General features: G+C 52.8%; 1 protein-coding gene across 1 annotated transcript; it reads left to right on the top strand.

Moving 5' to 3' along the window:
- Positions 1-20,302: 20,302 nt before the first annotated feature.
- On the top strand, positions 20,303-26,221 carry DUSP4 (dual specificity phosphatase 4). Its single transcript, XM_068941095.1, has 4 exons — positions 20,303-20,780; positions 23,871-24,007; positions 24,529-24,748; positions 25,004-26,221. The coding sequence occupies exons 1-4, from the start codon at positions 20,345-20,347 to the stop codon at positions 25,387-25,389; spliced, it is 1,179 nt and encodes a 392-aa protein (XP_068797196.1). The 5' UTR covers positions 20,303-20,344; the 3' UTR covers positions 25,390-26,221.
- The last annotated feature ends 219 nt before the right edge of the window (positions 26,222-26,440 follow it).

Below are 26,440 nucleotides of genomic sequence, written 5' to 3'. Positions count from 1 at the left end.
GAGGGGGGGGTGTTCAGTGTTAGTTTTAACGATTCTGTTGTTTTTCCAGTGGGTTTGTGGAGCTATGTTGGGGAGAATAGGAGGTGTTCAATTGGGATTTCCTTTTTCTGTTCCCTGGCCGGGCTTGTGCGTCGACCTTGTCCTGAGCTCTTGCCTAGCACCTACAGCAGTCCTAAAGGCAGGGTTTTCCAAAGTGCCGTGCAGTCAGCGCAGAGCAAAGGACCGTCCTTGTATGAGAAAAATTCTCAGCCCTCATGCACTGTCTAAAGTTGGAATAACTGGTTATTGGCCAGCTGGGGAAAGTCATGTGAGGAAACGGGGTCTGACTTGTCCCAGGTAAACCAACAAACCAGGGGGAGGACTGGGCCTACAGCTCAGCTGGCTAATCTTCCGGATAGTGACATCCAACTCACAATAGGTCAAAAACAGTTTGTTAAGTGCTGAGGGCCATTAATAGCCAGGCTGCCTCATTTACATGGCCAAGGAGGAATAAGTCTCTTTGGAAAACCAGGCCATTGATAATGAGCTCCTCAAATAAAAGGCTCCAGATCAACTCCAACCACTTACTTGAGGCAGAAACTTCATGCAAATGCTATTCCCCAGCCAGGAACAGCTTGTACAGCTTGTGTCACTGAGCTGTCCCCCAGTGGGAGAGCTAGGAGCATTGCTGGTTTTCCTCAGCCCTGTGGTGCCTTTTTTCAAGGCTGTTGGAGAAACAGATGCTCCCACAAGTCGGCAGAAACCATATTTAGCCATATATTAAATAAAATTTGCATAGAAAGCAAAGTGTTTGTTACGTGGGCAGGCTTTCTGCCGGTCTGAAGAACGCTGAATTAGCCATCGCTTCTGGGCTTGTCTTCTCTGGCAGATCAAGGTGACTTGCCACTTGACTAGCACTTCTGTCCTGGATCCTGACCACGTACAAGCTGCTTTGACTGAAGCATCGTGGTGCTTAACTGTGACGTGCTGAGGGCCAGCCTTCTGCTAAGCCACTTTATCATCACAAACCACTGTCCCCACCCAGGGCTCAAGCCCCCTTACATTGACATGAAGACATCTTTCAAAGGTCAACCCCCAGTAGCTCCACAGATGCTTCGTACATCTAGATCTGATCTTAATAAGGTCTCAGGTGAGATGGGTAATACCTAACATCTGATGTCTCAAAGCAAGATAGCTGAGCTCCTGTTGTGGCTGATATATAGAGGTAGATATCTCCATCAAATGGGATGGTGATGATTCATGTGAACTGTGTTAGAAATGATGAATCACTGTCTGGCAGTGGCTAGGTCTCTCCCTTGCCTATGACACGTATGACGGCAATAGCAGCCTAAGCCTGTGACATCCCCCATTTCTGCAGGTGAACCTTGCTGGCCGCCTGGTAAGTAGGCTGAACTGCCTGTGCTTTGCTGCCCTGGAAGACAGCAGCAGCCTGTGGGTCCCAGGCATGACTTACTTCTAGTTACTGCCTTGAGAAGATCTCTGCCCGTATCAGGTTTTCCAGCCAGAAGGAGAGTAGATTCTAGAGTCTGAAGCAGAGGCAGGCTAAAATCAGAAAGGAACTAACCCCTGGGCCAAACTGCTGGTAAGATGGAGCAGACTCTTCATCTTACAGAGCCTTTACCAGAGCCTGATCATCTCTGGGAATGACTAGCTGTCTCCCCACCGCGTGTCAAGGACTTCTCCGCCTCACTGGTGAAACAGGAAGGGTCCTGGGTGCTCTGAACAGAATGCATCCTTCCCAAAATATTACTTACTTGCCAGTGATGGGTATTGTGTAGCAACAGCTGACATGTAACATCAAAGCTGAGCCATTGCCTGGCTGGGAAGCAGGGAGCTGTGCTCCTGCCTGGTTGTGGTGGGGCTTTTAATTTTATTTTCTTTAATAAAGCGAGCAAAACCTCTCCAATGTCTTCTTCCTGCTGAATTAATTATCTGCACGTGCGTAAAAAGAGTGCCTGACCCAAGCTGAATGAGTGGCTGGATTCAAGGAGCATTGGCAGGAGCTCCATCTCTTCATCTGTTCAGCTTCAAGGCAGCACTGTGGCAGGGCCTTGCTCTGTCTGTGTATGGCCTTACTCTGAAGCAGCTCCTTTTTTTTTTAATTCATCATCTCTGCTGTCTTTTCTCTTCTTCTGTTTTTCTTCTTAGCTTTACAGCTCCTTCATGAAGGTCCATGTGTCATTGTGTGGCTCCATGTTGCACGAAGAGCTGTCAAATGCGATCCTGGTTCACGCATTATCTTGTCATAGGGTTCTTTTATGCTCCTCATGTCATCTAGCCTGCATAGGAGCACCTCCCATCACCTCGATGAGATAATATTCTAGCAACTGGCATACCAAGGACATCTTATTGGTCCCCTTTGATTATTTTCCCTTGGGCAGGAGCAGATGTGGCAGCAAAGAGCTCTCAGAGCTTGGTTTCCACCCTGTGCACATATTTCTGTGCACATCTTACCTGATTATACAGGCATACCAGAGCTTCATCTTCTGCATATAGAAGAAGAACATGCCAATGTTGTGTTGGCATGTTCAAGAGAGTTGTGAAGGCATACATGCAGCCAGCAGCGCCGGTGACTTGGACAACCTGTGCTGGGAGGTCTCAGAGTGATTGAAGGTTGCACTGAGGCCCAGGCTTGTGACAGAAAAGAAAACAGGCTAAATACTGTGGCAACCAGAAAAAAGGGCCTATGTCCTATTTTAACTGACCTTTGAACATCATTTTCTGCAAAGGAAACTAGATGCCACGTCCAAGGACAGGTGATGAATTTCTATCAATTCTGGACTGTAGTGCAGAGCAGAGAGCTGCAGCATCCCATAAGTCCACATCCCCTCCAACTTTCTCTCTGTTCAGTTTCACTTCTGTGCTCCGCTGCCCTGAGGTGAATTTTCTGGAAGGCTATTTTAACTAGCAATGTTTTTCTGCAGGCAAAAGCACACTTGTCTCCTTGGGTCAGAACAGACCCTTATGTGTCAGCAACGGGGAAAGAAAGGACAGGACGGCTGTGTCTGATTTCAAAATGGGGATTACTTCTACAGGGAAGTGGTGACATAGGACACTTCATCCTTTGAAAGGTACAGCACACAAGTACAGGGCATCATGCAGCAGCACAAGCACCACTTCGAGCCTCTCAACTCGCCTCTCTTCCCAGAACCTTTACATTGGTTGCACACGTCAATTAAACAAGCCTCACACACCCTGTGAGGTAACTGAATGTTATTTTACTTATTTTATTATGGATGTGGAAACAGATGGTGTAGAAAGGCCTAATGACACGTGGCTTCAAAGCCAGAGCCAGAACAGAGTTTACCTCTCTTGACTGCGTCCCCTAGACCATATCCCTCATCTGTTGCTTCTCCAAGGGAGACAGGCTCTCTCCAGCCTCTGCCTATAGCAAAACTGCCTTTCTCCAGAAAGCACTTGGGGTCCTTCTGACACAGCCTGGTCTGAGCAAAGGAAGAGCCCCCGCGGTCTGAGTCCAGGTGACATGCACACACAGCCTCTTTGTCCCTGGCAAACTGAATGCTCTGGACAAGCAGTCCACCTCGAGGTCTGTGCGTGACCACGCGTGGGCCCAGCCAGCACCAGAAATATTGGTAGGGGTAGAATAATTATACTGGTTAATTCTTGGCCTTGTGGGGGTAATATATTAACAATAAACTGGAAATACCAATTAGGCTATGTTCTAGCTTGGTCAAAGTGGTATGATTTTATTAACCTGGCTTTGAGCATTGACCATTAACATCCAGTATTAAAAACTCTCTCTGAACCACCTTAGCCAAGTCATTCGGGGTCTATTCAAGAGATTTAGTTGTGCCATTATGCCCTATGCATGGTCCTCTGAGTGCCATTTGATCATTGCCCTTGCTGGCTGATTAATTAATAGGCCCAAACAAATGAGTCTGGGAGCTCACTGCATCGTTCCTCACGGCTGAAGCAGAGACACTCCTGCATTCAAGATGAAGGCGAACCTGGTTATGGCATACAAGGGATAAGTTTGGATCTGCAGGCAAAACCTGTTTTTTTTACTGGAGAGACAGAAAGGATTAGGAACCAGCGTGAGCCAGAGGAGGAACAGTGCATGAGGTAACCCAAGAAGCTTTCCAGCCCAAGGGCTTTTTGGAGAAAGAGACTGGCACTCAAAATAGCTAATGCAAATGAATTTCAATATCAGCAGATTATCCCCAGGGAGGGGGAATACTAAACAACATGTTCTGGATGCCCGGGACAGTAGACTTGAAGGATAGCTCTTCGCTCTTTGCTTTCTAGCCCTGAACTTTTGGGGCAGCTGAGATGGGCTTATTCAGCAGTTACTGCTCCGACTAAAGATCCTTTAGTAAGGCAATGATGGGAGAGCCCACTTGGAGAGTCAGGCAGAGACTCAGTGAATGAGGGCAAGGTGGAGGGGCCCTCTCACTTGTGAGCTGGGCTCTTCCTTGCCCAGGCTGTGATTTCTGCAAGTGGCTCCACTCTCTGTGTTTCACCCTTAAGCAATGTGTCTGTGGGAGTCTGTCGAGGCGGTGGCCTCAGCAGGTCTCCTGGCCTTACCAACTCACGCCCACTGTAGGGATGAGCCGCTAGCAGCAGCTAGCACATCCCTTCCAAACGTGAGCGGGTCCTGCCCCAGGCACGTGGAGGTGCCCCTGCTGCTGCACGGGGCGCAGCCAACGTGTGGGAGCAGGGCCTGGGGTCTTGGATGACATGCTGGGCACAACCATGGGGGCACTGGCATGGGGAAGGGGGAAGCAGTGGGCTGACAGCTTCCTAGACTGGTGGTCTGACCCAGCGCCCAGGATAGACCGGAGTTACATATGCATGCACCTCTGTTAGTCTGAAGCCCTTCTGCCTGCATGAATTCAACTTTCCCCCTTGGATAACATCGCCTCTCTTAATTTTAATTTTGCTGAAAGGAAGCAGGTAGTGCTTTGGCAGTTCACAAGAGAGCCCAGCATCTCTCTGAGCCTTCAGCAGCCTGTTTCCGGCCATGGTTTGAACAGGTTTCTATATTAGTCGCTGTGTTTCCTGTGAGGCCATTTCTGATAAGCTCTGCATTTACTGTCCTGTGTTCTTCTCTTGCCTCGGCTGTGCCTCAGAGGGGCTGGGTATTTATTGACGGTGCCATGCAGATGGAGGAGGGCCACGGTAGGTAGTGACTTACTTATGTCTTCAGCCTAGATTTTGCTCAGTCCCTCCTAGGTTCCTCTTTGGCTCGTCTCTGTGAAGGCACTCCACTCTCATTGCAGTCAAGGACAGGCTGAGCTGAAGGTCTCAACTCGAACTATTCATCTGCCGAAGGAGAGGCAGAGAAGTGCAGGAGGCAGGGAAAGAAGGCAGAGAGAAGAATTATGGCCACATTTTGAAATGAACCCTGTTCTCCTCTGGCAGGTCTACACATCACTGAACACCACTGATTTCCTTGCACTGCAATTCCAGCAGTGATATTTAACTGTGGAGCTAAAAGTCGTTTTCAAAGGGAGGTGTAGGGGCTTGATGTGATTCCTAGATCGAATACTGGGAGAAAGCATACAGATGACTTGATTGACTTTCAGTACAGATTTCTATTCCTCACCCATGAGAAGCCATTGTCTTCCTTTGCTACCTAGTACATTTAGGCGGGATTCCTTGACTTCTCCTTTCTTCAGTCAAAGCCTGAATTTTTTTTCTCAGTTATGCTGGTGTAAACGCAGGCCAGCCTGGTTAAGAGTACTGGACTTGGCTGAGCCGAGCGTCTCATAAGTTAGTGACTCTGGATACATCTGCACTCTCCGGTGAATACTTTGTTACGTACTTTCGGGGCTTGAAATCAGGAATCAATTTTATGTTTGCAAGTCTCTTGGGACCCAGACCTGCACCCCAGACCTGTTTCCTGGACGGCGACCCAAGCAGTGGGACACGGCCTCCGCCTGTGGCTGGGAAAAAGACCCTGTCAATGGTTTGAGTGCCTGGCTCTGGAGCAAAAGAGAGCTTAACACAACATATGTGACAGGAGCTGGTCTCAGAAGCAGCAAAAAGGCCCTGGCACTTCTTATTTTACTTGGCTGCAAGTAGCTGCAGTTTGTTAGGGCTACTGTGATTATGGGTTCATATGAGTGAGGTGTGAGGTATATACGAGAAAAGCCGTGTCAGAAGTTGCCATTCCCATTAAAAAAGGAAGAAAAGCCTCATTAAACAGCTTCTCCTTTGCCACGGGCGGTCAGGGAAAAGTCAAATAAACAAGCCCCAAATCCCAAACAAACACAGTCTCCCACTTTTTCCAGGGCAGAAGGAACAGCTGTCACGCCGCCCGAAGTCCTGGCGCATCACAACCAGGGGCCTAGCGAGTGCCAAATATTGTAAGCATTTGTGGAGGAGTGCTCCTTGGCCAAGGGAGCCACCTCTTCGGATGGAGCCCGGGTGTGGCCAGTTCTGTCCCAGCACTGCAGCCCGGGCGCCGCGTTAGGGCGGTAAGCGCGGGCAGGGGCTGGGTGCGTCGCCTGCGTGGGGCACGGGCACCTCACCCGCCAGCTGGCGCCCACCAGGCGCGTCCAGCCTCGCACCCAGATTAGCGCGCAGACACATTAATTAGGGCCACGTGCACCGAAAACATAAACAGACTCTTGCATCAGCGCCCAGGCCCCGGCCCTCACCGTGGTCAGATGCCGGGGAAATCATCCCGTGTTTTGCAGGCTATGGGCAGCAGCTGTGTTATGTGTTTGCCAGCTCGGTCGCTCACGGTGCTTGCAGGGCGCTGCGGGGAGCTGAAAGGCACTGCCCTGAGGACTCGGGTGCAGTGGGCTGTGAACATGTTTGGGGAAGGGGCCCAACCAGCTGTGCGTGTATGTTGACCTTTTGTAGCTGCCGTCAGCCGTCTAGGTGGGTTTTTAGGGCTAAATATCCTCAGTGTCTAAACATCTACATATACCGTCTAAATACACTAAATATCCTCTGGTCAGGTCACCGCCTTTGCAGATGGAGCTGGAGCTGCCTTTGGGTTACCCGGGCTGGTGCCCTGCAAGGGACGAGCGCTGACCCAGACTGGGCTTTTACAGCTCCAAATAGTCCTCGTACCTGTAGTGGCCAACTAAAATCAACCGTCTGGTTTTAGGGAAAGAGGCTCTGCAAGGGGGTCCCGGAGTGTGACGGGAGGCTGCAAAGCCCAGGCCCTGGCCAGGAGCGCAGAGGACCCTCAGGCTTCTCGTGCACCGCGGCTCAGCTGGGCAAGGGACCGGAAGGCAAGCAGCAAGACCCAAGGGGCCCAAGCATGCACGACAGAGCTGGTCTTGCCAGCTTCAGGCTCACCCGTGTAGGAATTGCCCCAGTTCAGTGAGTTTCTCCTGCGGCTCCCACACAGGCTTTTTTGGGCAGCCATCGAAATACTGCCCTAGGAGTGGGACAGAGAGCTGGGCATGCTATTTTAGCCGGGGATAAAGGGAAAAATCCTGCTTTTGCCAGTCAGCAAAAGGCAGGTGAAAACAAGGCACAACCTGGTCTCAAGGCAAGTCCCCTGCAGTGTCCTTCGAGATGTGATGGCTGGGAAAAATGGGCAGTGCAATGCCTCGGATGTGGAAAATGCGATTGGGATGGACATTTCACCCTTGGGAACTTTCCCCGGGCAGTGGGGGGAAAAAAAATCATGACACCACCATGCACCGAGCAGTGTGAGCGTGTGTCTATTTATACCGCTGCCCAGGGCTGTTCCTGTGCCTGGGATGCCGTTTGTGCTCTCTGCTGCACAAGCAGCCTGCCTCGCAACTGTACCTTTCCGGAGACGAGAGTGATGCAAATTAGGAACAGCCTGCTGAAACCCATTAGCAGGCGAGCTGAACGAGCAGTCCCATCTGCTGTTTACTCCTTCGCGCTTCCCCAGGGGGAAACCTAACTGCCGGGTAATGGCTTCACAGCCCTAGACCTCCAGGCTCAGCTTGGAGCTGCCGGGGTCAAACCTCCCCGCAGCAGCAGTGCAAAGCCTGGACCTTCCCACCCTAGCCTGGAGAGGGGTGATGCTGAGGGTGGCCCAGGACTGTCATCATTTTGGGGCTTTCCAGGGAAGCCCGGGGCTCAAAAGCTCCCCTGCTTCCAGGTTATTTCGCACAGGAGAAGCCCAAAGTGCCGCACAGATATGGCTGCGCATTTGTGCATCCTAGAAAAAAGAGCTTGGCAGTGAGCCCCGGCAAGCTAAAAGTGGGTCAGGTAGAAACGCAAGAGACCAGTGACTCATCTTTTGGTTGACTGGGCAATTTGTGGGGGAAAAAAAAGAAAAGCAGCTGGCCCTAGGAAATGAAGCGCATTTCTGAGCTTTCCTGTCCTCTGCCCCTACTCCTAACATCTCTTGCACCAGCAAAATGGTAATGCTGGACATGCAGCCCTTAATGCCAAAGAGCCCTGGCCTTCAGATGGAGCATCTCGGGGCCCAAATATCTTGGCAAGGCTGAACATCTTGGTTTAAACTGAACAGTCGGGAGAGCACCCCTGGCCCTGGGCTGTGGGCACGTGGAGGCATTGAGGCGAGAGCTGCCTGCCCCAGCACCCTGACATCTGCCTCTGTGCCAAAGCGGGGAGGGTGCAAAGCCGGGAGATTGCAGCAGCTCGTTAATGATGTTTGCTCATTACACGGCGTGAGCAGCAGTCACTCGTGAGCCCGGCCAGCCTTCCCTGCTGGGACTTTGTTCCTCACGGCCAGTCGAACCAATGCAACCGGCTCCGCGGTGGCAATCTAACCTCCCTGACGGTGTCCGGGCTCACACTGGAAAAACCTCTTGCTGAGCAATCGAGGATGCGCGACGTCACAGCTTCTAGTGGGGAAAAAAAAAAAGAGACAAAAAGGAGATTTTTGCCTTCCCGGGAGTTCAAAGCAAGGCAGGGATGCTGTGGGAAGGCAGGGATGCAGCCGGCATTAGCAGGCAGCAAGGAGCCGGGGGCTGTCTGTGCTGCCACAATGGGGAGAGGAGGATGAAGAGGGTTTTTGCAGCCGGGGCTGACTGTTCACTGCGTGATTGTGGGTTAAAAGCCTGGTCTGACACACTCTTTGAGCAGTCGCTGTGGCAAAGTGGGCCTCCTCTACTCCCTTCCTCTGGCCCCAGGGCCCCCTTTGCTGGAGGACGCCCTGCAGAAAAGGGGATGTGGCCACCACCCACTTCTTCCTTTCCAAGAGGGTAGGAAACAGCCCGAACGCAAGACAAATTTCTCCTGTGTCAGAGAAAAGGAAATGGGCTAATATAAAACCCATCCATGCTGGCTGAGTGTGCCTCTGCCCACCATACAGCAGTCACCTGCAATGCTGGCACAGCATTGCCCCAGATCGCTCTGAGCATTGAATCATTGAGGCCACGGCAAAAATCAACCTGTAAAATTAAAACAACCAGTTCCTCCCAGTCCCTTTCCCCATAAGAGCCTGACAGTCAAGGGCAGGTGCACATAAACACTTGCCATATGCCCTGGCTGCATTTTCCTTGCCGGGGGGAGGATGCTCTGCCCTGATGCTTTTGGCATTTCCTCCCAGTCTCTAGGGCTTTGGCATGGTGATTTTTTTCCATCAAGGCAGTTAAAAAAAAAAAAAAGAGAGAAGTATAAGAAATAGGTTTTTTTCCCCCGTGGCCCATTCCCAACGGAGAGGACAGGATAAGATGGGACAGGCCATCTCTGCAATGCAGGGTAGGTTTCCTCAGCTAGATACACTCATGGCTGAGGAGTGGGGTCAGATAGTAGCTTGGAAGAGGCCAAAGCATTTTATTAAAATAAAGATGAGCTGCTGTCTTTGAAAAGCAGGTGGTGGGGGCATAACTCAGTACCACTGTCCAGTGGCGAAGCCAGCGGGGACATGTGCGACACAGGGCGGGAGGATGGCAGTTATCACAACAGATTTGATGAGAATTGATAAGTTCTGCTGTTTCCCTAGACCACTGCGGTTTTTCACAAGCACACAGAAGCAGGGAGGCCAGCTCCCAGGTCAGGACCCAAAACCTCACCCCTGCCAAATTCCTCTCCAAACGTAGAGAGGGGAAGGCAGGCAGGTTTCCCCTCTGCTCAGCCAGTCTGCAGGAGAAATACCACTGTGGCCCTCAAAATGTTTCTGCAAAGCAGTTGTCGTGGCCACAGTCACAGAAACGTTCCCGGGGGATGAAACAACCTTTTACAATGCCAAGCAGCTATGACACACGGCACCAAAAAACCCTTTTGGTGGAAATTTCCCTGTCCTCTTCTGTCTTACACCATGCAGTTGGAGGAGTTTTTGGTAGAACCGAAACCAGTGCACAGCACAATGAGGGCATGGGTGCTGCCGTGGGCTGTGATTGCACCTCTGGCTTTGACCTCTGCTGGAGATCCCAGGGGCTAATCCTGATTAACAAAGTTCCCCTGAAGCGGAGGGAGCTCAGCTGAGGTCTACGCTGCCGGGGAAGTTGTCTCAAAGTTTCCCTTTTTCAAGCAAAGCCTCCTGGTGGTGTCACTAATGCTGGAAAACAGGCCCATCCCTTCCCTGGAAACCCCCTTTGATCCTGTGGGATAGTCTCAGGGATGCTTCTATTTAAAAAACAAAAAAAAAAAAAAGTGGTTGGTCATGGCTTTAAGGTCGCATTTTAAGTTATAGTTCAGAGCTGAGCACCACAGCTCATCCAGCTCAGCTTGCCATCCAGCACATAGGCAGCCAGGTACCCCTGCATTCGAGAGCCCCAAAGGTGGTGAGATGCTGTGGGACACTCTGAAGGCAACCGTTTGAGTTGGCTTTCCGAGGAGGGGCTCCAGGCCGCGTCCCTAGGTGGGAAAGGCCAGCAAATGCAGGGGTACCCTGCAGGGAGGCAGGCAGCTGTCCCCAGGGAGCTTGGGGCTGGATAACACAGCCAGAGCTGGCAACGTGGACGGGAGACCCAGCCTTGCTCACATTTCCCAGGGGACCCCCGCTGAAGGGCTGACAGTTCCTCTTCTTGGGTTTTTTTTTTTTTTTCGCTTCCTCTTTCCTGCACTCTGTCACCGGTCCTTTGCCCTTTGGACAGCCCTCGGAGCCTCACCGTCTGCACCCCTTCCTCCTCCTCTTTACATTTTCCTATACCAGTGTTTCCTTGTGCCTGCACCATTACTCACCCCGCTCCTCCTCTGCCTCCGAGTACTGGTTACACCAAGGGTGCTGAAAGAGAGCAAGAGAGAAAAGAACCTGAATTTTTCGAACAATAATAACAATAATAATAATACAAAGAAAAAAAAAAAACAGGGAAAGTACACCTGGGAGGACCAGGGTGAACAGCCCTATGATAGCTTTTCCCCTGCTGAAATGCAGGAGTGAAAAGGGCTATCTCTGGGGATGGGACCAGCCCTGGAACCGGGCTGCCTCACAGTGCACAAGGGGTTTGGCGTGAAGCTGGGGCTGCCTGGTGCCACGGTGTCTCAGCACCTCCAGCCAGGGTCTGGCACAGCTGAAATTGCCTTTCGGTGCGAGCTTGGCAGTACGCTGGCTGTAAAGAGGCAGATTATTCACACTGGCCTCTGCTAGCTGCCAGCTGTCATGGCAAGACAGATGGCCTTGTCACTGGGGCTGGGTAGAGGGGACGTACAGGAGTGATGCTGAGACTGTGCAAGACACCCCCTCAGGATCAACGCTGGCTGTGCCCGCACGTTTGTGCGCATATATGGCTTGTCCCAGCCATATATTTTGTCTTCTTTGGCTTGAAAGCTTGCCACGAAACATAAAGCCTGCTAGAGGCTTTCCAGCTCTTGCGCTTTCTTTTGGAGATGAGCGTTTGACCACTTTCTCCTTTTATCATCAGCCACTAGCGAGGGCGTGTTGGCAGCAGAGATTGCAGAGACCGGCATGGACGCTTGCAGTATCCCTCAGGTCATGCCAAATGCTGCAAAAGCTCAACTTCCCGCACTCCTCAGTGCTAAGGGTGTTACACACCATGAACTCACTGGGCTCCATCCGGATGATAGCATTTAAATAACCAGCAGCCTGGGGAGCCCTCACATTACAGAAGGGCGTTCATAAATCACATCCATCCCCTGAAAAGAGCATGGTGTTATACAGCACCATTCTTAGAAGATGATGAGCTGACAGACTGATTAGATGATATTTACCCAGTGTTGATGGTGAAGAGCAGTCTAAGAATGCTGACTAGGAACCTGTCTATGCAGTCTTCATGTGATAAAGCTGACAGGCTGCAAGAAAGGGCAATATTTTCCTGAATCAGTTGAGGAGACATCCACGTTGTGCTCATCAGACCCATGCATTTAATTCAAGACAACACTAGTCATTCCCCAAACAAAGCAGCAAGTAAGACATCGTTGCAGCCACCCCCAGAGCAGGAGGGTGATGAGAGCCACTGGTTTTGAAGTCACTGTCTCCTCCAGGATAGAAACAGGGAGGAGCAGGGAAGCAAGGATGTAGCAGGTTCAAAATAAACCTGAGGAAGTGGCTCCTCATGTAGTGAAGCAGTGCAACTCCTTGCAGCAGAATGCTGTGGATGCTGAACGTTTGAGTGATCTCAAAAAGCAGTTGGGCCTATTCATTCAGGGAAAAACCCATTACAGGCTGTATGGACAAAGATGCCAGTGCTGGCTCGAGAAGTTCCTCAGGCACAAATTGCATGAAATCAGAGTCTGGGAGATGATGGCACTCACTTGCCCTGGTTTATTCTCTTTCTGAGGCATCCACTGCTAGCTGCACTTGGAGCCAGGACATTGGACTAGGTGGACTTTTTACATCTCTATATTATGGCTGAAGTATGAACATCATTTCAGTAGTCCCTGTGTTGTTGGGTTGGCTGGGATAGCTACTAAATGCATCTATTTGGGGAGCAGTTTTATTTTTTCTGTGATTTCTGCAGAGCAGAAACAAATGCTGCTGGTGCTTGACACAGTTCCTGGGTTTAACCCTGCTGGTCTGGGGGTGGCCACTCAGAGACAGTCACTGGGTTGGTGATATGGTCTGGCTTGACTGCATGTCAGGGAGTTTGTGGGACCATTTCTTAGTCTGCTAAGGGTTGTCTTTTGCCTTTAATGAAATCATTCAGCAAAGCTGGCTGTAGAGCCATAGTGCGCTCCTGAGAGAGACTTTCAAGGGCAAAAGCCTCACCAGCCAGGCTGTGGCATGCACCTATCCGCATGCTGAAGAAGGTGATTTCAGACTTGACAGTGTCCATTTGGCGGCGATCCAAAAGCCTGAGGTCAGTATTTCTCCCCTCTACCCCCATGGAGCCACCAGGGCTTTGCCATGACTGTGAAGGCAGCAGGATCAGGCCTTTCCTGGATCAGATCCTTTCTGCAAGACATCACCCTGGTGCAGGAAATCACCAAGCTGCAAAGTGCAGGAGGCTGCAAGAGTTGTTGACCCTCATTTTAGGCCCCTCTGAAGGCCCGGACCATTGCCAGTGAAGGTCTCTGATCTGCCCCTCTCCGCCTCCAAAAGGAAGGCCAGCTTCAAAGTTAGGTGGGGACGTTTCGGGATGTGTCTTTGAAGCCCTCTGTGGATATGACCATCTGACGCATTTTGGCTGTGAGTCAATGCCTGATGCACTGAGACAGGAGGTGAATCAGCCGCAGGGCTCTCTTGGGGGTGTCTAGCAAAACAGCATGGCGGCTGCGATTGCATCCGATCCCCTGGGCCATCCTTGCTTGCCCCTACACCTGCTTCATCTCTAGTGGGGCACAGCAGGCCACAACTGTGGGACCCACCTCTGGATTTGTGCGCTCAGGCTATGGCGGGAGCTGAGCTCATCTGTGAAGCAGGGAAGGAAGATTAGCACGAAAAATGGGCAGCAGGGAGCACAGCCTGGGAGAAGTGGGGATTTGCAATTGTTTGCCATGTTGGGACCATGTTCCTGCCAGAGCTAAGCCTGGGAGGCAGCGAAGAAGCCTTTAAACCTGGCTTTAAACCTGAACCTGGTTTGGGGTTTTGGCTGGTCATAATTATGGCAACTGCTTATCTTTATATGCAGGTGCCGTTATCTGGGCAGAATCTCAGGTGGGGAGCAGGCCGTGCACAGCCAACCCAGAGACATGCAACCACGGCTATTTTGGCTCGAACCACTCAGCAACAGGATGCCGATCAGGACCAGCATTAGGGAGGGCTATAAGAAAACAGGCCAAGCATATGCCATATGGACTCCAAGTACTGCCCCGGCTTCTGGACATTCCTGGCTCGGTAGTGTCGCTGTGTTTCCTGACACTCTCCATGAGTTTTTCCTTCCACAAATTTTCTTCCTATGGCTTTTCAATCTCTGTAAACGTTGAGCATCTGCAGGGTCCCCCTGCATCAGCAAGGGGTTCCTCTGGTTAACCCTTGGTGCCTGCAATTTGGGCTTTCAGATCTGGAACAGGTGCGAGGGAACTCATCCCAGCCAATAGCCACTGCAATCGCACCCTCTGTGCCCGTATAAGAAAACCGCCAGACACAAAAGCCACCCATCCCTCCATATAATTTGGAAGGGGGGAGTCCCAGCTACTGCTGACACTGAATAACACGAATTTTCACTGCTGTTTTAAAGCTCAAATAGGGACCACTGTTATATTCATAGAAATCAGTGGGAGATTTGTCATTCATAGTCTGATCGTATGAGTCTAACAATATGTATAAATAGGCTATCGTCACACTTATATAACACTGTCTTATTTATGATCTTAAGCCTAAGGGAGAGACAATTCTTCCCCAGTCCTTTCTTCCTGGCAGAAAAACGTCATTCAAAGCCCAGCTTCAATCCTATTGCAGAGGCCAGATGCTTAACTAAACACTGAGAAATTTCAAGTGCGGCATTTCTCTTTCAACTTGCAAGAAGAAGGCAGCTGCTGGGATCTGCGTGCCTGTGATTAAATATAGCGCTCGAGCCAGAGAGCCTTCAGGAACGACCTCTGCCTTCACCACCACCTGGGAGCCAATGCGTGTCAGAGGCAAAATGTCCCACGTTACCCTGGACAGAGAGCTCACGTCCCTCTTTGGGTTTCATCTGAGCAGTTTCCAAAGCTGACCACTTCCAATGAGTACGTCTCACAGCAAACCGAGAGGAGGGGATCAACTTGCTTCCAGGGTTTCACTTCTCTGGCTCTGCAGCATCTCCACAATCTGTGGCCAAAAATATTAGTTTAATCCCCACGGTGAGCACTTGAAAATTCAGGATTATAGTTCCCCGGGCTTGTCTTATCCACCTCACTTGTACGGCGGCTTTATAATCTGTGGTTGTAATTGCATGATCACAGAGCACGTGTGTCCTGATGTCTTGAACAGGGAAAGCCGCAGGGCTTTTGGAGGAGACACGAGAAGAGCAGGAGGTGGGCAAGGGATGCCGATGGGGTCTGAAAGCTGGGAAAGCACTGCAATTGCATCGAAAAATGACAAAACATCAAGGACAGCCCATGCTGTTCATTCCTATGTCAGGAAGCACCTTACTGATGTGCCTTGCCCTTGTCTGCCAAGACTGCAGAAACATTTGATGATAACCCTGCGTCCAGCAAGGCATCACTCAAACCAAAGCGTTCGAACTGAACCACGTGCTGGAAGATGCTTCAGGCAGAAGCCCAGGGGACAGCTGGAGCAGCTTCGCATCTGCCAGGCCCCGTATCAGGGGCCGATCTTTGGAGCTTGGCAAATCTGCTGCGCCACTGCTTTGCCAGGGGACCACCAGGCTCCTGAGCCCTTGAGAGCTGGGCTGGTGCGTTAGATCAGCTGGCCCACCTACCAGCTGGTCCTTCGAAATGCCCCAGGCAGCCAACCTCCCAACACAGCAGTTTTTGTTTCACCCAACCCCCGCCACCCCCGTCCTCCCCCCAAACCCAACCGTGTCAAAAAGAAACAGCGTGGGGATTTTGGGGACGGAGCTATTCTGTTCCTGCTGGCAGCACTTGGGCCTGACACGGAAACTCCCCACTGTCACCAGGCCTAATTAACTGCCAGAGCTAATCATCTGGTAGAAGTTATATCCTCTTAAAATCCTGCTTCATCCACCAACCTTCTTGGATTAGTCTGTGTGTTACTCACTCGACAGAGTTGGAGCCACGTTGACCTTTAGAGGAAGGGCTGAGCCAGTGGCAAAAGGTAAGAAAGCGAGAGGAGGCCAAACCTGAGACAGAAACCGTCTCAGACCACTTTTGCATCCAGCTAATTTGAGTGCAGCCTGCCCCAACCAAATTTGCATAGGCACAACCCGGCTGCAGCTATTCTGGTATATTGAGCACCCCACTGCAGCGCTGAAGAAGGGCTCCTTTGCTTTCCGGAATAAAGCCCTCTCTTTCCATCTCCTAATCTATACCAGGCCAGGGGCATGGTAATTAGTCTCCTATCTAGCTGATTTCCAGCTGATTTCCCCCTCACCCTGTCTGCTGTTTGAGGGCAAAAGTGACAGGCTATTTCTCCTTCCTGAGGCAATATCTGCAGGGTGGCTCACTGGAGCGGGGATCACAAGCTCAGGCCTCAGCACATAGTGGAGAAAGCAGACCTGGCAAAGCTCCTTGTGTTTTTTCATGTGCCGTCAGAAGCTTTTGGGCCGCTCTGCAGAGCTTTCGGGTTTCAGGCAACGAAGCTCATAAGAGGGTGCAAGCACATGCTGCAACAGTTTGAAGCTGGTATGAAGAGGCAAGGAAGGGAAAGGGAGGCATGCGTCAGCCCAGCCTGGGTGAAATCCCCTTTGCTGGCCCTGGGAGATCCTCTGCTGACAACCCACAGTGAATGAGCTGCTCTGTTGACAGCCCCACAAGAGCAGCAGCTCATCCAGCTGCCCTTGGTGCTGGTGTGGGGGTAGGGTGGGACGGGCATTGATTTGGAGTGTGCTTTGCTGAAATCTGCTCTTGGGGCCCTGGGTTTGAAATAAAAGCGTGCCTGGGGTGATTTGAAGTGTGCATGTTGTGGGATGAGCAGGACCATGCGGAGCCATGGCAGGAGGGAGGCGGGTGGGGCTGCCTATGTCTGGGCGATCCCAGGTTGTCCCAGGCTTGGTGAGGTGCTGACCTGGAACTCAGGCTGCTCACTCGCTTTTGCAGCGGGCAGAGAGGAAAGCACTGGAAATGCACATTATTCCCTCCTCCAACCTTGCATAATTTTCTCTTTAGCCTCCCCAGACAGGTTCATTACAATTCCCCTCCATTAATATGCAAATATACCCTAAAGAAAAAGAGACCGTGAATCTATTAACACAAATCTATGAACCCTTCCACTGCTGTGTTGCCCTTTGCTGAGGAGAGGATGCTTTCCCCAGCCTGGAAAGCTATGAGAAATCTAGCATCTCTTAGCTGCCCAGGGTGCTGCCTAAAGATGAAAGGGAGAAACGACCCTGCGGTGCTGCGCTCCCCACTGAGGTCAGGTTTTGTGGGTAAGGGCAGCCTTGCAAGTTGCAAGACCTGGGTGCTGCCTTTCTGTTTCTGCCACAGGCTTCCCGTGCGTGCCAGGACAAATCGCTCAGCCCTTTGGCTAGGAGCTGGGAGCTGCTAGGGGAACCTGGCAGCCTTTCTTACGCTGCAACCTCAGCCACATGCCCAGGGTAGCTAGGATTCAGCTCCGTGCCTTGCCCATACTCAGCTGGACAGCCGGTAGACTGTACGGCTGGGAGAAAGGAGGGCCCACGGGAAAATTGCACTGCGACAAAAGACCAGCCTATAGTCAAAGCCAGGCAGCACAGAGGCAGGCACATCTGCCAGAGGAGCTGGGACGTGCAGCGGGAGGCAGCACACCAGCCATCCCCCACCTGTGCACGAGGGCTGGGAGGACAGACCCAGGCCAGCCTGGAGGAGCCTGGAGGGCTTGCCAGGCTCTGCAGCGCACCCGATGCCTGCAGCAGCCATCAGCCACCCAAGGGGACTCATGTTTGAGCATGAAAAGGCGTTTAGATAGCCAAACAAATGGGTTTCTATCAGCTGGCAAATTTACAGCCCAGCTCTAATTTGGTTTTTGCTGCCACAGCGAGATGAGGTATAAATTCCTTTTCCTTAATTCAAGGTACATATTGACATTTAATCATCCAAATATGCACCTCCTTTGACAATTCATTTCCCTCCAGCCTCCTTCCACAATTGTCTCTCCTGGCCGGGGCCCTATAAAAGATGATTTTTTGAAAATGTAGTAAAGGAAATGAATGTCTTGTGCAGTCTCTCTCTCTCTCTTGCTCGCTCTCTCTTTCTTTTTTTTTTTTCTTTCTTTTCAAGCAGGATATATTTCAAGTCATGTCATACAGATGCCCTTTGCTGGAAATATTAGCTTTCACACTTTCCTGAGTCTGCAAAGCCAGGAAATGAAGTTACATGGCCCTCTTCCATCCCTCCCCCTTTCCCCAGCTTTTTACTTGTCCCTCCTTCCTCAGGTAATTGTATTGCTGCTTCTGCCTTGCAAGCATTTCTGGTGGCTCCCAGCTGATCCATCTTAACACCTCCACAGACAAAGTTATATAGATTTCCCTTGGAGCTACTCGTGACAAGGGAGAACCCTGCTTTCCCGCAGCGGCAGATCCTGGCTAGGTGGCATTGGCTCTGGCATTTTGGCTGCTCTCACGTTTGGGTGCAATTTCTCCCCTTCCAGCTTATCATGAGCCACCAGCCCCCTGCCTTGGTATCGGCTCCCAGTAAGAGCCACTAGGAGCACAGCCATAGCATAGGTGCACCAAGGCGTTTCCAGCAGCCTGCCTGGGTGCATTTTATTTTCCGGGAAAAGGGAGTGGAGAGTCTGTCATCACTCCACAGACAGCAGAGTGGGACACAGGAAGGGGCGAGGAAGATTCACACACACACACACACACACACACACACACACGGAGAAGCGCTTGGAAGTCTCCATCACCTGCACATGTGCACACCCATGCGTGCATGCCCCATCCTGAAATAAGGTTCCCCATCAATGCTCACGCAAACATGCAGGAACAGGCAACACAAATCCATACCCCTTCGTTTCTCCACCTCAGACCACTGTGGCCCAACCACGCACTGGCCAAACTGGGCCAGAGTGGATGGCAGGCTCTGCCTCCAACAACAGATGCTCTGAGTGCTTGGTTACGCAATTTTAATTTAAAGCATGGGTTGAACAGTTCAGAAGGCATTGAAGATAGCAGGCTAGCTCATCATGACGACTTTGCCTGCCCAAGAGGAGCAAAGAAACAGGCCTATCTTGGCATTGGCTCTTGAGTAAAGCTTCCTGGGACGCTTTCCACAGCCCAATTCAAGTTCAAGATATGCTGCTACGAGAGTATAATTTTGAAGTAGTTTGAAATCTGATCCTTTGGGTTTCTTTGGTCTCCTTGACAGCGTGTGCTCAGGAATCCTGAAAGGAAATAAAATGTGTCCCTGTCAAGGAAGGCATCTCCGCCAGTCAGTCTGGTTTAGTTCAGCAGAAATAGGTTTCTCCTTTCCTGGTGTGTAATGCAGGTGGAGAGTGGAGCAAACTAACCATCTGCACAATAAACAGCTACTGGGTATACTGGAGGAGCCAGCCTCTTTCCATACGCTGTGGAAAGCAGTGGCCGGGGCAGACGGGCCAAGATAAACACTAGGCCCTTATCCTGACCCACAGCAGGCCTAGGGCCATATATACGTAGCTGAGTGCCTACACGTCTCTGTAACAGGCTCACCTGGAACTAGCATCGTCTGTTCCCAGGAAGTGCCCCGATCATTGTTGCTGGCAGTGGATCTTGCAGCACAGTTTTGGTTTGAAAGCAGCCCCAAAGGTTGGCTTTCAAATTCCTGATGAAATTCCTGGTGCGTGGGTAACAGTCGTGGAGAGACTCTCTTGGAGTCACTTCAGGGCTGTGGACTTGCTCCTTTGGGCTTTTATAGCCTAAAATAGCAGCCCTCCACAGAAGGAATGAAATCCAAAAGCCTTCTGCAAGCTGCTCCCCAGACAGAGTGCTCTGGTGGTTTTAATGGCCCTGCAGCTAATGAGCCTCATTTGCGGATGGGGAAAACATGGTGATGGCAAATATTTAGCCAGAGGGGGGCCTGCAGAGCTTACAGGACGGCCTGGCTGAATGCTCCCTTGCCACAGCCAGCCAGTGCAGGGTAGACCAGAGCCAAGGGGCAAGGTTGGGAAAGGGGAGAGGGGTGTGGGGGGGGATGTACTTGCATGTATGAGGGGGGGCCTGGCAGGGGGTGACACCCCACGCAGGCAGGACGCCCTAGGGCTGCCCCCTAATCCCGCCGTGGGCCCGGGCCCCGTGGTGACAAAGGCGCGGCGCGGCACCGCCCACCCACCGCTCTCCCTCATTCACAAAAAAAAAAAAAAAAAAAAAAAGGAAGAGAACATGGCCGGCGCGCGGTGAGGGCTTTATGAATGGAGGCGGTGACGTCGCCCGCGCCCGCCCGCCGCGTTCCATTCATTCAGCCCTGGCGCTGGCGCGGCATGAATGGGCGGGGCGGGGCGGGCCGGTGGCGCGGCGGTGGCGGCCGCCGGGTAGTAAAGGCTCCGCGGCGCGCGCGGATGTGCGCGAGCGGCGCGCAGGGCTCCGCCGCCACCGCCATGGTGGCCACGGAGGGGCTGCGGGAGATGGAGGGCAGCGCGCTGCGGCGGCTGGTGGGCCGCGACGAGGCGGGCCCCGGCGGCGGCCCCGGGCGGTGCCTGGTGCTGGACTGCCGCCCTTTCCTAGCGCACAGCGCGGGCCACATCCGCGGCGCCCTCAACGTGCGCTGCAACACGATCGTGCGGCGGCGGGCCAAGGGCGCCGTGAGCCTGGAGCAGATCCTGCCGGCGGAGGGCGAGGTGCGGGCGCGGCTCCGCGCCGGGCTCTACGCCGCCGTGGTGGTGTACGACGAGCGGAGCCCCCGCGCCGAGGCGCTACGCGACGACAGCACCGTGGCGCTCGTGGTGCGCGCGCTGCGCCGCGACACGGCGCGCGCCGACATCCGCCTGCTCGCAGGTACCGCCCCGCTCCGCCGGGGGGCGCCCGGCCCGGGGGCAGCTCCGCGGGCGCGGCCGTGGGAGGCACCGGGTGGGGTTGGGGGGGGGGCATGGCTGTGGGGCAGCCCCATGGCTTGGGAGGGGGGGCACAGGCTGAGGGGGATCTAGGCAGTGGCCCCGGCGTCCTCTACTTTAAACCCCTCTGCTTCAGGTGGTGCTGGTGATGGGGGGGGGTGCAGCCTCTCTGCACCCCTTTCCTGCTCTTCCTTCTCCTGTTCCTCCTCTTCCCTCTGTTGTCCTGTTGGCAGCCAGGAGCCTGGGTGGCGGTGGGGGGGGATATTATGTTTGTGGGGTGCCCCTGGCAAGGCTGCTTGGCCAGGGCCCTGGTGATGGGGTCCCAGGTGGCCGTCCCATCCAGCCTGTGCTGGGGTTGCTGCGATGAAACGTGGCCTGAGCCAGCATGGGCTTAAGTGAGAGCTGGGGCAGGCCCCACAGTCCTGCCTGTGAGCTGTGGGGTGGGGGGGGGGGGGCTGGTATTTAGACCCCTGGCTTTGAGGGGGCCAAACCTGACACCATGACCTGGTCCAGGCAGAAGAGGGGAGATTTTTCCCTCCCCTGACCCCGGCTTTGGTTTGGGCTCATCCCCAGCCTGATGGTGTAGAGCAGGCGTTTGGTCCCGTATGGAAAGCCTAGCGTCATGCCAACATGCTCTTGCAGGAGGTAGAAACCCCTGGGACGGGTTGGTGCTGCTTTTGGTACTACAGCAGCCATCGGGGCTTTTCCTCCTCTTATGCTCTCGGCACTGACAGAGGTTAAACGAAATGCTGCAAACAGTGAGAGCGGCTGGTCCGGAGAATTGCCGTGAGATTGTTTAGGGGAGGGGGACGCTCAGCTGGGGCTGCTGGAGGAGCCCTGCGTTGCTTTTTGTTTACAGCCATAGAGTTAATTTATTCCTCGGTTTACTTACAGCAGGGGTGAGGATGCATATGCACAAAGTAGCAAATCCATTAACAGGCTTGATAGATGGAGGAGCTGGGGTTTTTGTTGCGCTAGTTACAGTAAAACCAGCAGGAGCCGTTCTGAGGATGTGATATGGTGCGCTGCTGAGGGAACGCTCGCTCGGAAATGGATGTTGGGTCCTTTGCCACGAGCCATCACCGGGCTAGGAGCTGTGCATGTGGCAGGAAATAGTTTTGCTTCAAGAACGGCCCGTGTCAGTTCGGTGCTTCTAATGCTGCTGTGGTTCTTGAGGGATGTTATTTTGGGTCTCCAGCCCTTTGTTTTTACCTTCTTATGGAACACATCTTGGTTATTTTGAGGCAAGGGCTCTTAGAGGCCCAGTTGCAGCAGTAAGAACCTCTCAGTCACTTACCATTGAGCTACTAAAATGATTCAGCTTGCTCTGATTTCATGAGAGACTTGCTAGCCCAGCTCTGTGCCTAGCCATGCTCCATTTTGTGGCGCTCAGATCGTGATGAAGCTCCAGATCCACCTTCACGGACCGTAAAGCCACCAGGTTCCCCATGCAACAACCCTGCTAGGTGTTGCTTGGTGATGGGCATCCATGCTGCACAGTCCCTGCACATCCAGCTGGATATACCTTAGAGGCAAAGACAGTGATAGGGATCAGATGAGAAGGATCCTCACCTGGTGGCCCTTCTGTGAAGGCAGCAGGTGCATGTTTGAATCTTGGCTGCTGGTGGAAGGATGGATGAGGCTGTTGAATGTGGTACTTGGTTGAGAAGACCTCAGGAGAGCTGGTGAGAAACACGGAGAAGAAACACCTTTGGCCTGTTAGTATCACTTGACTCTTCCATGGGAGAAGCTCACATCCCTGCATGACCCTGGGCAGCTCCTCCCTGTCAGGATGGGGCAATGGCCATTGGAGCGGGATCTGGTGGATCCAGCAGTTTTAAGATTGGGCCTCCTGGAGAAAATGTCTAATGGGGACACTTGGTTTTGGGGGCTCCTCCAAACACAGTTGGCAAGATTGCAAAGGGATGGCAAGCTCTGGAAATGCAATCTCTGCAAATTGCCCTGCACCTTTGGGAGGGACAACGCAAACCGTTGCGTATCCGTCTCCCTGCTTTTGGGACTGGCCTTTCCTTGTGGAGGTGGAAGAAAGCACGACCCATTAAATAAAGGCTAGTGAGATGCTGAGATCCATCTCTAGCTGCCTGGGCTGCTTTGCTGGATATGCTTGAATCTGGCAGAGAACTGGTTCTCACTTCCACTGGTCTTTTGAGCATCCAGCCTCATTCAGGGCAGTTTCAGAGCTAAGGCTGGCTAAGGAATTGGTGCATTTGCTCTGGCGAGCCCAAATCTGCGGGCTTGGGTCCTGCAGTCAGGTGAGTCTTCAGCAACTATCCTGGGAGGCAGAGCTCAGTTTAGCTAGATTCCTGCAGCCATAATGAAAATACTTGATTTCTGTTAGCTTTAAGGCTCAAGGTCAGACTCTACAAGGACATCAGGGTTGCTGATTTGATTTGAACGAGAACAGGAAGCTTCCTGAGAGGTGATTATTTTATTTGCAGTGGCCTTGCAGTTTTCCTGTCCTGAGAAGCCAATGGGTAGCGGCTCTGTTTTGCCTGCCATTTGGAAGATCTGAGGTCACCTCTGCTCTTTCCTGGGGTGTTTGCTGCCCCTGTTCGACTCGCGCCTGTGTCCCTGGGAGGCAACAGATGCCTCCTTGATCCAGAGAGCTGCTTTGCTGAGGAGTTAGCGTCACCGTATCTGGCTGCTGCTGGTCAAGCTGGGAAACTAGACCTCCCTGTGCTTTGCAGCAGGAAGGGGCATCTGGGGAATTTGGATATTGAGCTGCTCATGGCCTGGGAGCACCTTTTCCTGTTGAAGTAGGAGGATGCTGGCAACGAATCCTTTCTCCATCATCCCAGAGGTTTCTGTTCCACTTTGGGAAACCCACCTTGGTTTTGGTCTGGGGTTTTGGCAGGAGCCTGGTGGCTCACCCCAGGGCAGGAGGCCACTCTCCATCATTGTAGCATCATCTAGTGGTGAAGCATGCACTGGGACACACCAGCTCGAACTGTGCCATTCCTATGGTGCAGGGAACACAGCCCCGGGCTGACACTCTGGACCTCTCTCCTTGCAGGAGGCTATGAGCGGTTCTCCTCAGAGTACCCCGAATTCTGTGCCAAAACCAAGTCGCTGAGCAACGGGTCGCCCCCCACCAGTGCTGAACCCCTGGACCTGGGCTGCAGTTCCTGTGGGACCCCACTGCATGACCAGGTAGGCCTGCAAGCCCTGGCCACAGTGGCTTTGCCCACTCCAAAATCCCCTTCTCATGTCACAGCCCAGTGCTGGTGGAGCAGCTCTGCATCCCTGCCCCAGCTGAGACCCACTCGCCTGTGGAGCCAGAGCCCTGCTCCCCTTTCCTCTTGTGGGAAAGCATGGTGGTGCCCTCCCCAGGGAGGGATGAGCCCAAACCCTGTTAATCACACCCACCCGTTCCTGAACATGGTGCTGGGCTGGGCAACAGTGCGAGCTGGATCAGACCCAAGAGCACTACCCCCTGGGCACTGCTGCCTCTTTGCCCTTTGAGGTACAAAGAGGAGGAGGCAGCTGCAGTGGGTTTAATAGCTCAGAAAAGGTGGCCTGTGCTCAATCTGTAGGAGTCAGGCCTTTTTGAGGCCCCTGGGTCAGGTGTCAGGCTCCTGCACTGCTTGGGAGGAGGCCTCCAAAGCAATCTGATTTTGCATGTCCTGCCTACCACTGTGCTGTGCTCACCTTCTTATCTCTTCTCTTAACAGGGTGGACCGGTGGAAATTCTTCCCTTCCTCTACCTTGGCAGCGCCTACCATGCTGCCCGGCGGGACATGCTAGATGCGCTGGGCATCACGGCCCTGCTGAATGTCTCCTCAGACTGCCCCAATCACTTTGAGGGGCACTACCAGTACAAGTGCATCCCCGTGGAGGACAACCACAAAGCTGACATCAGCTCCTGGTTCATGGAGGCAATTGAGTACATTGGTGAGTGCCTGCTCAAGAGTGGCTGCATCCGGGCCTTTCTCACCCCTCTGGGAGAGGTGATGGGGGAGAGGGTTCTACCTTAAAGACCTGGAGCTATCAGCTCAGAGGGGACTGGGGGGTCCAGCAGAGTAGTCTAGGTCATTCGTTGCACTGGTGGGTGGTCGGCCATCGCCTCCAGTTTTGGCCAGGGGGCTGTGTTTTGTTGGAAGGGTGCTATGGGGCTGGTCTCACATTGTGTCCCCTGTTGGCCTCCAGACTCAGTGAAGGAGTGCTGTGGCCGGGTCCTGGTCCACTGCCAGGCTGGCATCTCCCGCTCGGCCACCATCTGCCTGGCCTACCTGATGATGAAGAAGCGCGTGAAGCTGGAGGAAGCCTTTGAATTTGTCAAGCAGCGCCGGAGCATCATCTCCCCCAACTTCAGCTTCATGGGGCAGCTGCTGCAGTTCGAGTCGCAGGTCTTGGCCACCTCATGTGCCGTGGAGGCTGCCAGCCCCTCGGGGACACTGCGGGAGCGGGGCAAGGCCACCTCCACCCCCACCTCCCAGTTTGTCTTCAGCTTCCCGGTCTCCGTGGGCGTCCACGCCACCCCCAGCAGCCTCCCGTACCTGCACAGCCCTATCACCACGTCGCCCAGCTGTTAGCTCAGGGGCCGAGACTGGCCAGGCGGATGGTGCCAAGCATGGAGGGGGCCGGTGGGCATGGAGCCCTGTGATGTTAAGCAATAGTGCCGGACACTGCCGTTCACCCTGGACTCCACAGGGGTCTTTTTCGTAGAGAAATTTCTTACCTCATCTGGTTTTTTTCCCCCTTATGTTCTGAAAGCAGGAAAGTTGTGCAAGCCACAAACCCTGACATTGCCCAGGCTCTGTTTCAAGGGAGGAAAAATAGAAGAACAGTGGGTTTCCCCAAGTGCCTGGCCTAAAATCTCTGTCCGTCCCTCTTTTAGTCTCTTTTTCTTAAAGTAAAAAGAATTGACCACCTCCCTTTTCCTCCTCACTTCTGCCTCCCCCCTTCCTTTGGGTTTTAACAGGGCTTGAAGAGAGAGTGAACGATAATCATTACACAGCAGTTTCCCCCCCTTGCACAAGAGGGGCTGAGGGGTGTGCGTGTGGTGGGGGGGGATGCTTATCTGAGCCAGTTTATGCTGCGTGACCAGCAAGCCGCAGGCAACTGCGGGGCGAGCAGGATGGGTGGCACGAGGCTGGGCTGGAGCCAGCAGGTACCTGCCAAGGCACTGACTGCTTGAGCCCAGTCCCAGGGCAGAGCAACCTCTGGGATTCTCTCCCCCACCTCTCTAATGTGATGCAGGACACCTGTTTGTGTGGCTGATGTACATATGGATGGTCTTGTTTGATTTATTTTATTGTGTGTGTGTTTTTTTTTTTTTTTTAAGAAATCAACTTTTTATTTATTGCTGGGGGAAGGGGGACCCAAACTGTTTGGAGAAAATAAAAATAAAACAAGTTTTCAACAGCTGTGGCTGGAGCAGGTTTGTCCTAAGGCCAAGAGGGGCGAAGAAAGCCTCTTCCCCGAGGAACAGTTTGTGCAAACACTCAGCTTTCACAGGGCAACTGTTAAAAATGTATTTATTGACTTTTAAACTATTACAAGTATTGCAGATCAGACATTTAGCCAAGCACATTTATAGATCAAACTCAGTTGTTACAGAGCTGTTACCTAAAGTCCACTGTG

This window comes from Struthio camelus, chromosome 4 (assembly GCF_040807025.1).
Source record: "Struthio camelus isolate bStrCam1 chromosome 4, bStrCam1.hap1, whole genome shotgun sequence".
Lineage (NCBI taxonomy): Eukaryota > Metazoa > Chordata > Aves > Struthioniformes > Struthionidae > Struthio > Struthio camelus.
The sequence above is the reverse complement of the archived record's forward strand: the minus strand, read 5'-3'. Positions and strand labels throughout refer to the sequence as shown.

Coding starts and splice junctions, on each gene's coding strand:
- DUSP4 (XM_068941095.1), top strand. CDS start 20,345: ATGTGCGCGAGCGGCGCGCAGGGCTCCGCCGCCACCGCCATGGTGGCC. Junction 20,781..23,870: donor CGACATCCGCCTGCTCGCAG/GTACCGCCCCGC, acceptor CTCTCCTTGCAG/GAGGCTATGAGCGGTTCTCC. Junction 24,008..24,528: donor GGACCCCACTGCATGACCAG/GTAGGCCTGCAA, acceptor TTCTCTTAACAG/GGTGGACCGGTGGAAATTCT.